Raw genomic sequence first — 12,846 nt, 5'->3', positions numbered from 1 at the left:
AAAAAGATTTAATCTATCCTCTCAAAAACAAAAAGACTTTAAATATGGCCTATACACAAGATATTAGTGAGTTTTAACTCTATGCAATGGTGTAGCAATGTCGGTCCCAAGATATTAGAGAGACAAGGTGGATGAGATAATATCTTTTATTGGACCAACTTCTGTTGGTGAGAGAGAGACCAGCTTTCAAGTCACACACAGCTCTTCAAATCTGGGGAAAAACCTTGTCTGTTTTTTTTACTGTATGGTGAGTTTGAAGAGCCTGTATTATTCTGTTGCCGATATTCAAGACGAAGGTCCAGAATATGTATTTTTAAAAAAAAACAAAAAACATTGACAATTAATTTTAACTCCATAAACAAACTAAGAGATTTACCTATAAATTCTCAGACTTCATTCTGCACCCCAAGTGTAAGGTGCTGTATGCGTGGTGAGGATTACAGTGTGTTAATATACGTAAGAGGTTTAGTCTGTGCTTCAGATGTGAATCTCTGCTCAACCCTAACTATGGAGCTGCAACCATCAATACCTCCACAACAATCATAGAAATCAAATTTAATTCAGTATATTCTGTTTGGGGGGTGGGACTGAAGAAGAAGAGTTGGGCAGTAATATAGAGTGTATCAGACTTGGGAGAATGCATATGTGGCAAATGAAAATTGACCTGAAACTCCAATTCGGAACCTTTTCTGAAGCTTTGAAAAAGGCTCTTGTCTACCTGTTTTGGTTTTTTTCTTTTAATTTTCATACCCTTCTGCTCTTCTTTTTTCTGGTCTGGATTGGAAGTGAAAGTTCTGAATATCTGGAGAGAAGAAACTGTTCTTCAGAAAATTACAGCAAGTTCTGAAGGCCCAAGGGCAACACAAGACTTTAGGGAAACCTCCAGACTTTTAGTTCTTTTTACCAGCCACGCATTTGAGGTTTGCTCCTCGCTAACAGGAAGCTGATGGATAAATACGTTACTATTTCAGTGGGAAACAATTATGTAGTTACAGTTCTTGGCTATTTCCTAGCAGAAGCACCTTCTCTTTATAGAAAAGAGAATATGCTCTCAGATTCTACAGTAGGGATCTGTAACACCATTGTAAGTCGTACTGTTTTGGGATTATGCTGTAAAATGCTGAAATATTTTCAAAAGCATAAGCATGTTGTCTCTTAATATAGATATAACTTATTTATTTGCACAGGCAGTTTCCCAGTTGGTGCCTCTGGTTTTTTAAATGGCTTTTCCCTTTAATCTATTCCTTGAACAACTGTGTAAACCCAGAGGATTAGAGTCTGCAGGAGAGCAACATGAAGGGCAGCTGTTGCTCTCCAACATTTTTTTTACTGAGCAAAAGCATGTCAAGCTTAATGCTACTGCATGCTGAAAAAGTCATATATTGCAGTGCTCATGGGTACATACAGTACTACTGGCTGCTTCCCACTTACTCTTTGGTCAACAGAAGCCACTTCACTGATTGAATGTTCCTATCATTTAATTGAGCAAGACTTGAGATATTTTTAATTGAAATGGGAAATTCAATAAACTGATTCACTAGTTCTTCACCTCCTCTTGTCTGTGTTATCACAGGTCAAATGGGAAACTTTTGTGGAAGCCCCTTGTTTAAAATATCAGCATCATCACATCTTTGCATGACCGACAGATGCTTTCTCTTTTCTCAAGTTACTTCCTCAGCATACTTTCCTTGATCAAAACCATCTTTAATCCTTAGCATGTTACAGAATGCCATGGCCTAGATCTAGAATGCACTTCTTTTAAAAACAAGTTTCCCTTTTTCTTCTTAGCTTGGCTTTCTCATTGGTACTCTCTCTCATTGCTGTCTTTCTCCAGAACAGAGCTGAGAGAGCCTGGAGAAAGATGTGCCATCCTAGTTCTCATTGCTTTATTTCCCTGTTGTGCTATATGTGTACAACAATGTGCACTCTCCATACCATTTTGCTCCTCTGCCATACCATTTTTTCCTTTTCTAAAATGTTTATCAGTAATCTTCTAACTTTACCCTAAAAATCATCAGTTCTACTGCTTTCCTATTTTTGTTTATTCACAGGACAAAGTTAAATCTCAAAGATAATCCGTAATTACGAGCTGGAAAAATTATTCCTCTTTTTTAATAATGTTTTGTTTGGCTTTTACTTTGTAAAAATAGAAGGGAGAGGGATGATTAGGCAAAAAGAGAATCTTCAGGCCTATGCTTTTTTGCTGTAGTTACATTAATTCCCTTTTGGGATATCTTGCTTCCTGCTCCCTTCCTCCCCTTTTCTAGAAAGTCAAATAATATTTGCCTTTTAATCCTCTATCTGTTCCGAGTTTTTTTTCCTTACGCTGTAGCGTATCTATTGAGAACTATCTTTATCAGCTCATTATATCTCTCTTAATGCATGCCTGAACCTGACATTCTGTGCTGCCAAGGTAGTTCTGAGCTGGGTATTGTATTTATTTGCTCTGAGATTGGTGGTTGGGAAGGGGTTGGGGGAAATCAAAGCTTGTTTTTATGTAGATTATTTCACATTTACTTCGCTTTATAATCCTGGCTAAGATTCTCTCCTCCTTTTGGCATTTCACCTTGTTTTAGGACATATGAGGGGATTTATGGAACTTTTCATCTCCACAACATTGGTTGAATTCAGCCCAAATCGGTAGTGTGTAGACTTTATTAGCATTTAATATTTGGTGACATCAGTATTGGTCTTAGCTGGTAGGTGTCAATACTGCAACTGTCATTAGGTGGTACCTTTCCTGGTAATATAAACCCTTATTGCCATCATTTGAAGTGAGGAATAAACTACCCTCTTTCTTGAGGTCACAGTTTACGGCAGTGTGAGGAAGCTTGCACTGATGTTGCCTAACCCATGCTCCGATGCTAAGCCCTTTGGTCACATGGGCTATCAGTCCAGCACCTTTCACAATCACTGTATTTTTTATTTTAAAAGATACGTGAGGGCGAGCAAGGTGCTGCTGGCCAGGATCAGTTCGGCAGGTGAGCAGTGCTGGGTGAGAGAGGGCAAGCCCTGGCTAGGGGTGGTATTAGCCAGACAGCTCCAGTGTGTGGCTCCCTGGGTGCACCCTGCCCGTGGCAGGTTGGTTCTCCACAATGGCGCATGGGCGCCAACTTATATGGGCTCTTGGAGCTAAAGCCCCAGGAATATTCATAATCAGGGGCTCTGCTCCACCAATATTTGGAGCTAGATTTTTCCCCCTCCCTGGAGCTTCCCTGCCTGAATGTAAAGAGAGCGCACAGCGCGTCTCTCTCTCCTTTGCTGCTGCTGCCATAGCCTAAGGGCTGCAGCATTAGCATAAGAGGAATGCTAACGGCTGCTGAAGCACTCAGAAGGGGGAGGGGAGTGGAGGGGGCCTCCCCTCTCCTGCCCCTACCTGGAGGAGACACAAACGGGCCAGGAGACAGACATCATTCACCTTAGCAGCTGTTGGGGCTTCCGTGAGTGTTTGACCCTATGATTTTTTATTATGTTTGAGTGTTTGACCCTATGATTCCCCCCCTGCCCCAGCTCCAGCCCCTACTCCTACCCCCAGTGAGGCACAGCAGGCTACACAGGGGAGGCAGGAAGCCACATGTGAAGGCAATGCCCCCTCCCCCAGCACCCACTAACCCACCCGCCACAGGAGGGATGGGAGAGGGAGGCTTCCTAGACCTGAGCAGCTGGGGCTTGGGTGAATTTTATGACACCCTGCTCCCCCGTCCCATAGCCAGCCACCACCCTGCCTACCCCACTTCTGCCCCATGCTGGGCAAGGGGCAGCCCCATCCACAGTGAAGTTATGGTGAGGGGCAGCAACATGGAAGGCCACCTGTGCCCCCCCCAGTACCCATCATAGGGGAGGGGAGTGAGCTTTCTGGACCTGAGAGGGGCCCTAGGAGCATGTGCAGAGTGTGTGTGCGGTGGGGGGCAGGAGGGGTCCCTCCCCTGGAGCTTGCTGCTGCCAGTGGTGGTGATGGGGAGTTCTCTCTGGCCCTAGCCCTGGGGCAGCCTGTCTGCACCCCAAGTTCCTCATCCTCAGCCCTGCCTCACCCCAAAGCCTGCACCCCCAGCACTGAGCACGCTCCTGCACTGTGAACCCCTCATCCCCAGCCCCACCCTAGAACCCTCACCTGAGGGGAAAAACATGCAACTTAAATTTGGTGGTCAGTTTGGAGTATCATTGTATTTAGCACAATATTTGATTATTTTACACCCTTCAAAGTATGTAACTGGTCATATACAGGTGTTTTCTCTGAATACTGTCTGTGTGCCTCAGTTTCCCCAATGCATTTCTTAAGGCTCTAGATGGTGGGATAAGGGGGTGTGATTGTTGTAAAGCCCTAGAGGGCCAGTGTGATGCTGTCTGCACAGAGAATGGCCGACACCCTGTCTCCAGGCAACTGATGGCCTGGGCCACTCTCCTGCAAGGTGCCAACTGAAGGTGTTGGAGAACAAAGAGATCAGGTGGCCTCCTAATGCCTGGAAAAGAGACAAAGGCCAGAGGAGGGAGTGTCAGTGCCTGTGCAGACTTCCGGGAAGCGCATGGTGTGGAAGGGGATGCTGGGATGCTTTGGAACAACTCCATACAAAGCCAGTCAGGACTCTGGGGGAGCCTCCTCTCTCGGAGCAGACTGTCTCCAGGGCAAGAAGCTTACACCTTCCTGGGTCTGACCTCGGAGCATTCAGCATGCCCTTCCACACCATGCACTTTCCGCAGTGAGTCTGCCCAGGCAGGTCCTGGGGCAACCAGGGGTCCCTGCACCCCAACTCCGCAGTCAGATGTGACTCTCAGCCAGACAGTAAAACAGAAGGTTTATTAGATGACAGGGATACAGTCTAAAACAGAGCTTGTAGGTACAGAAAACAGGACCCCTCAGTCAGGTCCATCTTGGGGGGTGGGGAGCCCAGACCCAAGTTCTGGGCCTCTCCCGATTTCCCCAGCCAGCTCCAAACTGACACTCCCTCATCTGGCCTTTGTGTCTCTTCCGGACAAGGAGGCCACCTGATCTTTTTGTCCCCAACACCGTCAGTTGGCACTTTGCAGGGGAAACTGAGGCACCCACACAGTATTCAGAGAAAACATTAAGAACATTCCCACTTTGTCACAACAGGTGCAACAAAATTTAATACCGTATATTGAAGCAGGCAAGTGCTGCTTCTGACTTTCCACTTTTAATTGACCCTTGTAATCTTGTGGTGCTGATGCATTGTAGCTTCATTTTATATCAGCTTACAGGGTGAGAGCGGGGAGGGGGGGGCACCATTTTGGGCCCCACCAAAAATTATACGAACCTGCCGCCTGTGACAATGGGTATGAGGATGCACGCCCGCTCCCTCCCCCACCCCTCATGGCCGGCTCTAGGGTCCCCTTCCATTTTCAGGCCCCCCGGCCCTATGTTCCCCAGGGCCTTCCCCATAGGCCTTCCCTATCCTCATAGCTCCCCGTGCTCTCCTTTCATCTCCAGGGTCCCCTACAGCTGCTCCCTTTTGCCCCCCAGGCCTGGCTCCTCTCCCCCCCCACGATGGCTCCTCCCTTCACCTCCTTTCTTGCCATGGCCACCTCACTGTCATATCCCCCTGGGCTTTTACCATTTTCACAAATCCTTATGGCTGCTATACTGTCCCCATCTCCTTAAGCTGTCATGGGATAAGAGGGAAGGTCCTCTCATGGATTGGTAACTGAAGATAGGAAAGATAAACTAAAAGGTAGGAAACAAAGGGTAGGAATAAATGGTCAATTTTCAGAATGGAGAGAGGTAAATGGTATCCCCTAGGGGTCTGTACTGGGGCCAGTCCTATTCAACATATTCACAAATTATCTAGAAAAAGGGGTAAACAGTGAGGTGGCAAAATTTGCAGATGATACAAAACTACTTAAGATAGTTTAAGTCCAAAGCAGACTGTGAAGAGCTACAAAAAGATCTCTCAAAACTGGGTGACTGGGCAACAAAATGGCAGACGAAATTCACTGTTGATAAATGGAAAGTAATGCACATTGGAAAACAAAATCCCAACTATACATATTAAATGATGGGGGTGTAAATTAGCTGTTACCACTCAGGAAAGAGATCTTGAAGTCATTGTGGATAGTTCTCTGAAACATCCACTCAATGTGCAGCGGCAGTCAAAAAAGTGAACAGAATGTTAGGAATCATTAAGAAAAGGATAGAGAATAAGACAGAAAATATCATATTGCCTCTATATAAATCCATGGTATGCCTACATCTTGAATACTGCATGCAGATGTGGTTATCCCAACTCAAAAACGATATACTGTATTGGAATTGGAAAAGGTTCAGAAAAGGGCAACAAAAATGATTAGGGGTATGGAACTGCTGCCATATGAGGAGAGACTAATAAGACTGGAACTTTTCAGCTTGGAAAAGAGGTGACTAATGGGGGATATGACTGGTCTATAAAATCATGACTGGTGTGGAGAAAGTAAATAAATAAGTGTTATTTACTACTTCTCATAACACACTGACCAGGAGTCACCAAATTAAATGAATAGGCAGCAGATTTAAAACAAAAGGAAGTATTTTTTCACACCACACAGTGAACCTCTGGAACTCCTTGCCAGAGGATGTTGTGAAGGCCAAGACTATAACAAGATTCAAAAAAGAACTAGATAAATTCATGGAGGATAGGTCCATCAATGGCTATTAGCCAGGATGGGCAGGGATGGTGTCCTTAGCCTCTGTTTGCCAGAAGCTGGGAATGGGTGACAGGGGATGGATCACTTGATGATTACCTGTTCTGTTCATCCCCTCTGGGGCACCTGGCATATGCCACTGTCGGAAGACAAGATACTGGGCTAGATGCACCTTTGGTCTGACCCAGTATGGTGTTCTTATGTTCTTATTATATCATTTTCCAATGATGAAGTGCTAGTTTGCAATTCTGGGTTTACTCTCCAACTTCTCTTCTGTATTTCTGGCCCTCACTTTGAAACATTTTTTAAATTCCCTTTTCTTGCCTCTTGGTACTGGGCCCCAGAGTTGTTTAAATATATCCAGTCTCTTTTTCCTTGTATTTCACAAAATGTGTAGGTCATTTTCCATGTCATGTTTTTTCTTCCCAACCCTTATGTTCTCCTCATGATAACTTTCCATTTATACAGAAAGCTTCTCATCTGTGCATCTTTAACTGCTTATTACTGATCACTTACCCTTTTTTCGATGACTCATTTCTCTTGCCTTGTTTTTAATATCTTATGACCCCTCAAATTTACCTTAACTGTAAGTTCAACTGCAAGAAGTAAGCATAAGTTCATTAAATGTCATGATATCCTATAACAACAAATGTTGATGAGAAAAGATACAAGAGAGTCAGAAGCTGTGTTTTCTATCTTTGTTTTTCTTTTCTCTTCCGTTTTGCATGCTTTTATCTTGTCTTTTAGGAAATAGAATCTGACTCTAGCAACAATAGCTCCAGCCCATCTTAACCAATTACTTCTCTTTTCCCAAAAAAGAACAGTTGTGACTATCTTTAATATCATCTAAAAGACTGTTAAGGAATTTTTCCTTCTAAAATCACTCTCCAGCTAAAGGGAAATGGAACAAGAGATGTCAAAATGAAAACTTTATTTAATACTTTACATTTCAAATGCTTTAACTGGTTTTCCTTTTCTGTATCTTTAATAAGAGGTTAAAATACTTTAATGGTATTTGACATTTCCTGATCTGTTTTCTCAGATTTATTTATTTTGAAATTATCTGCCAAATAATTTCTGCAAATCATTTATTCTGTAGCTTTTTTGCAATTAGCTTATTGTGATTAACAGATAACAGAAATCCAAGCTGCTTTAATGGCCAGGTAGGTATTGTTTCTGTTCACTGACTGAATGAAGAAAACCCTTAGAATTGGATTGCTAGTGTGAATGCATAATCAAAATTTGCTTTACATAAATATTCACTTAAAATTTGCTGTTCTGGCAAGCATATCTACCAGAGAACTCATTCATTTCACCTTCATATAGTACACTATTTTGTCAAGGTTTTTTTTGTTAGTTTGTTTTTTTAATGTTACCTTCACTGCATTTTATACCTTTTGAAAATAAACCAGTTTTCCTTTTCTGTGGTATAGGAACATGGGACTGTCCAAATCAGAACCCATCAATGGTACATCTAGTCCTGTATTCTGTTGCCAACAGTGTCTTATGCTGAATGCTTCAGAAGAAGGTGAGGAACCCCTAGGTTTCATTTGACCTATTGTACAAAGCTATGATGGGAGAAAAACCTCTTCCCTTATCCTGCAGCTTACTAGTTTACCATTAAAGAAATTCTAAGAATTCTTATAAATAAATATTTGCTTTCAATAAGTTTTAAGTTAAAATGCAGTACATAACAGTGTAAAGAAATGTTCAAATACAGGACATTTTGGTTAGAACTCACCTAATCAGAGAAAAATAAAATGTGTGGAGCATTGTCTCAGACAGCTGTAAACATATTACACCTAGAGAGTCCAACTGAGATTGGGGCACCATCGTGCTATTTTCTCTATGTACAGAGTTTATAATCTAAATAGACAAGACAGTGGGAGAAAGGAAGTATTATTATCCCCATATCAGAGACGAGGGAACTGAGGCACAGAGATTAAGTGACTCTCCTAAAGTTGCATAGGAAGTTTGTGATAGAGGTGGGAAAGGAACCTAGATCTCCTCCATCCCACTCCAGTGTCTTATCCACAAGACCATCCCTTCTCCAATAAATGATGAATTAATAAATTCAACATTATGGAAATTAGTTTTAAAATGCCAGCCTCCATCAATATTCAGCCTAAGAACTTTATAAGCATTCATTTTAGTTTTCACAAAAAACACACTAGTTTAAATACATACAGTAAGGGACAGTTTATTATTCCATGCAAATGTTGGCCTCAGTTGTCATCTCACTGCCCCGAGTGTGAAGTATTTGTCCAGATAATTGCCTCAGAAGCAGAAGCCCATTCTGGGGGCACCTTCATGTTGATGTCAGTAAAAATGTTGATGATACGTTTACCATGCCTTCCAGCTGAGGATCTCAAAGAGCTTTACTAACACTGTTATTCTTGATAGAGTTTTGTGAAGGAAGCTATGTGATTGGGTACTGCCTGACATCTAACTGCAAGTCTTTTAGTTCTCCTACCATACATATATCATGGTGACTCTGCATGGGGCAAATCTCATCTGCACCTTAAAAACTATAAAAGTTTAAAACAGCAGAAAACGTTATGAAGTAATGTCTGCTTTACATGCCAAAATATTAATCAAATAATAAAGAAAGGCAGTAATTCTTTAATATCTGAAATATACTGAAGAAAAATACAGTAAAGTGGACTAATCTTACCACAGCAAGTTCTGGGGAGCGATGAAACTTCCTGGGGAAGGCTGTAAAATGGTTAAATGAGACTCCATAGCCCTATTAAGTTTTTATGTGGGGTATGTTTTTGTCAACACACACCTTGTGAGCAATCTCTTTTATTTTGTAAAGTTTGTTAAATTATAAATGCCCCATTGATCAGCTCCTCAGCACAAAAAAAGTGGGGGGAGGTACTGGGTTTACATAACATCTTTACTATTGATAATTGTGGCACAGACAGTCTTACCAGAATGGCTCCATTTTCCAGCTATCTCCTTTTGCCTGAAAATTGTACTCAACATTTTATCAAACACCAATCAAATCACTCTCTTACATTCCAGCTAACAATTACCAAGCATTCTAATGTCTGAAGTAGGACAGCTGCTGAAGTTCTTACAACGACTTCCAATACTGTACAGTTCTTACTGGGTTTTTTTCAATTCCCTGGTGCCAAGAGTTTCACATTTCACCTATGCACTGGTAATTAGCCAAGGAAATTATTAAAATACCCAGATGTCACATATTAAATATAAATAACCTATGACCTTGTGTGCAGAATGCAAACTCTTTGTCCTGCGTGCATGCTAAACTTAGCTAGCATACTTTCAGTTCACAATTTTGTGATTGAAAAAAAATTAGGGTATTACTCTTATACCAAAATAATATCTTTCTCATGCATAACAAACATTCTGTACACTTAAAAAATGGATCTGCATGGTTAGCTATGTGAGAAATAAACAATGTGGTATTTTGGTTTTGTAGGCAGCCTGCAAACGTATTTTGTGAAAGTCTTTGAGGACAGACATCATTTTTATTAAAATGTATTCATAATAAATATTCAAATTGGAAAACAAGAAGTAAAATTTAGGAATTTAATTTACTGGGGATTCTTCATTACAAAAAGTATCCCTTGATGTACTCAGGCTTTTTTCAGTAATGTAGCTGAAAAAGTATTAACATGGATGTTGCCAAAGAACATTATCTACTATTTGAAGTAATCAAACAATTATGTTTCGCTATGCTTTACTCATCTACTTTGTGACATTTAGAGTGCATCACTTTAAAACAGGTCTAGAATGAACCAGAAAAGAGTGTCAGACCAGACATAAACAATCCTAAATACTCATAATTTTGGGTCATGGGGGATTAATATTTGGTTTACTAAGCTATATAGGGCTAACTCCTAACCAAGTGCAGCCAGGCTGCATCTAACTTGATGTCCACTGTGTGCATGTGTGTGGGGTGGGTGTCAGCAAAATCACCTGCTGTAAGGCGGATATGAATTGTGTTGGCTGGAAACCCAAGACTCCACATTGTCATACATAGGATGATATCAGGGAGATGAAACATGTGCATAGTGGTGCCCTCTCTCTGGTGGGGAACGAGTAGGTCTTTGGGACTGACAGTCATAGCACACCTAGCTGACAGCCCCGTTCTGGAGAAGGTAAAGTACATTAAAGAGAAGAATACTCCTGTCTTCCCAAGATAATCAGGCATGAGCACTAATTTCAGCTTCCAGTGGATTCAGTTTGTATCCCCACCTAGAATGCACTGCAGTAATCTAGTCTAGAGGCTACAAAGACATGAATCATGGTGTCAAAGGACACTTCTGAAAGAAAAGGCCACAATCTCCTAACAAAACACAAGTGAAAAAAGCTGTCTAGGTCACTTCTACTATTTGATAATTCATAAGCAACTGGAAGCCTAGCCAACTTTCCAAGTTATAGACTTCAGTCACAGAAGTGGATTTAAACCTTCAGAGCGGCTGCTATAACATCAGCCAACTTCTCCACTTTCCTCTCCAACCCATAACCACCACATCAGTCCCCTCAGGATTGAGCTTCTGCCAGCTCACTGTTGTGTGTGCCTCAGTCATACCCATTCTGAAAGGCTTTACAGCATGGGGTGGGATTTGAATGGGGGGATGATGAGCATTTGGACAGTGATATTGTTCTTCCATGTCACCCTTGACACTAGGAAGTTGTGAAAATAAGGAGGAGGAATGGGGAGAGGGTCTCTTAAGAAAGAAATGAGAGTTTAGAGTGGGGCTGGAGAACAAGGATGTAGAGGTTAGGTATATATGATTTTGAAGTAAATTAACCATTACACAGATTACTATAAATAAACTATAAATTACTTAAAAATGCATCTTAATATAGGCATGTGCACAGTTTGTCTTCTAAGTATGTTGTAAATGCTATCATGTAGTTGAATAGAAGGCCACAGGCTTTGACATGCCCATTTGTTTCAATTATCTTACTCAGTGCCATTCAATATCTTTATTTTTTTGTGAGTGCCACCTGATGAAATTTACAGTGGATTTAAATAATGTGATGCCCAATTGTCTGCACGCAGCACAAGGACAGCTATCTGAAAACTGCACAAAAAGCTGTGGGAAGAAGGTTGTTTTGTGGTGATGATGGGAAAAACAGTGCTATGGAATGCAGATTTTTTAGTACACCACACTTATTAGAAATATATTCTGTGTCCTAGTTGATATCAAAGGGCATGGATCAAATAAATGCTTACTTGAGTTTAAAATATTACTTACAGCACAAAAAGTTTGCCTATATTTCTCTCCTGGGACATGCATAGTGACTAATCTACTGATACATTAGCTAGAACAGGAGACTGCTATGGTTACTCCTATAATGTAATTTGACACAGCAATTATCTGGCTTCAAAGAAGATACTATCAAAGGCAGAAATTCCAAACTATCTGCTTGGAAAACTCTTCAAAATCCTGCAAAGTTCTAAATTTTGAATCAGAAAGCTCCCTGAAAAGAGCCAGTAGTTGTAGAAAACCACATTACATGTAGTTTACTATAGCAAGAGTTCATTGTAATCCTCTTTCATTCAAGAATGTATGTGTAGTTTTTGGCATCTTAGCTAATCCAATTACACATTCTTTTCCAGCTTGTGTAGCTACATGACCTTGAATTTAGAGGTAAAAGCAAGCTCCAGGCCAACTGAGAGTGAGCTCATTGTAAAGGTTGGTGCTTCCTTGGGGAGAGGAAGTTGGCTGCCCTGCAAGAGAATCAACCTTTTGATTAAGCATTGCATAAGCAGTAGCCCCTTGTATGTTTTTAGGTGAAGAAACAGAGTTATGAAGCAGTCAATAGTGGGTGGGAAATTATGATAAAATCATCCTCCCAGATTGGATAAATAGCATAAAGCACTAGGACGGTAAGATAGCCATGAATGTATGGCTGTTCTAAACCAAGCTGCAAACAGTGCTGCTTTTGTACTGGCTTGTTTCAGTTTTGTACTATTTTCTTTGCATTTGCAAAATGTATATGTTGCTTTTAAAAGTTAGGTAGCCCAGATAATATTACCTAATACATTTATATGCATCGCCTGATGGCTGTGTAGAGGTGTATGGTATAAATAATCTTAGGATTTATATGGCACTTTTCATCTTCAAAGTGCTTTACTAGCATGAACTAATTCATTCCATCATCTCTGAAATACATAAATAATATATTACCTCAGTTTTGAAATGTGGTAACAATGGCAAATAGGTTAAA

General features: G+C 41.1%; 1 protein-coding gene across 1 annotated transcript in view; it reads left to right on the top strand.

The window, feature by feature from the left end:
• The window catches only part of DUS2 (dihydrouridine synthase 2), an 89,523-nt gene extending 81,349 nt beyond the window's left edge, over positions 1–8,174 (top strand). The window contains exon 17 of the mRNA XM_044987650.1: positions 8,067–8,174. Coding sequence (XP_044843585.1) covers positions 8,067–8,146 — 80 coding nt within the window. The 3' untranslated portion in view covers positions 8,147–8,174. The remainder of the gene's footprint in view (positions 1–8,066) is intronic.
• The last annotated feature ends 4,672 nt before the right edge of the window (positions 8,175–12,846 follow it).

The sequence above is a fragment of the Mauremys mutica genome, chromosome 14, assembly GCF_020497125.1.
Source record: "Mauremys mutica isolate MM-2020 ecotype Southern chromosome 14, ASM2049712v1, whole genome shotgun sequence".
NCBI lineage: Eukaryota > Metazoa > Chordata > Testudines > Geoemydidae > Mauremys > Mauremys mutica.
This window is presented reverse-complemented; position numbering and strand designations above follow the sequence as displayed.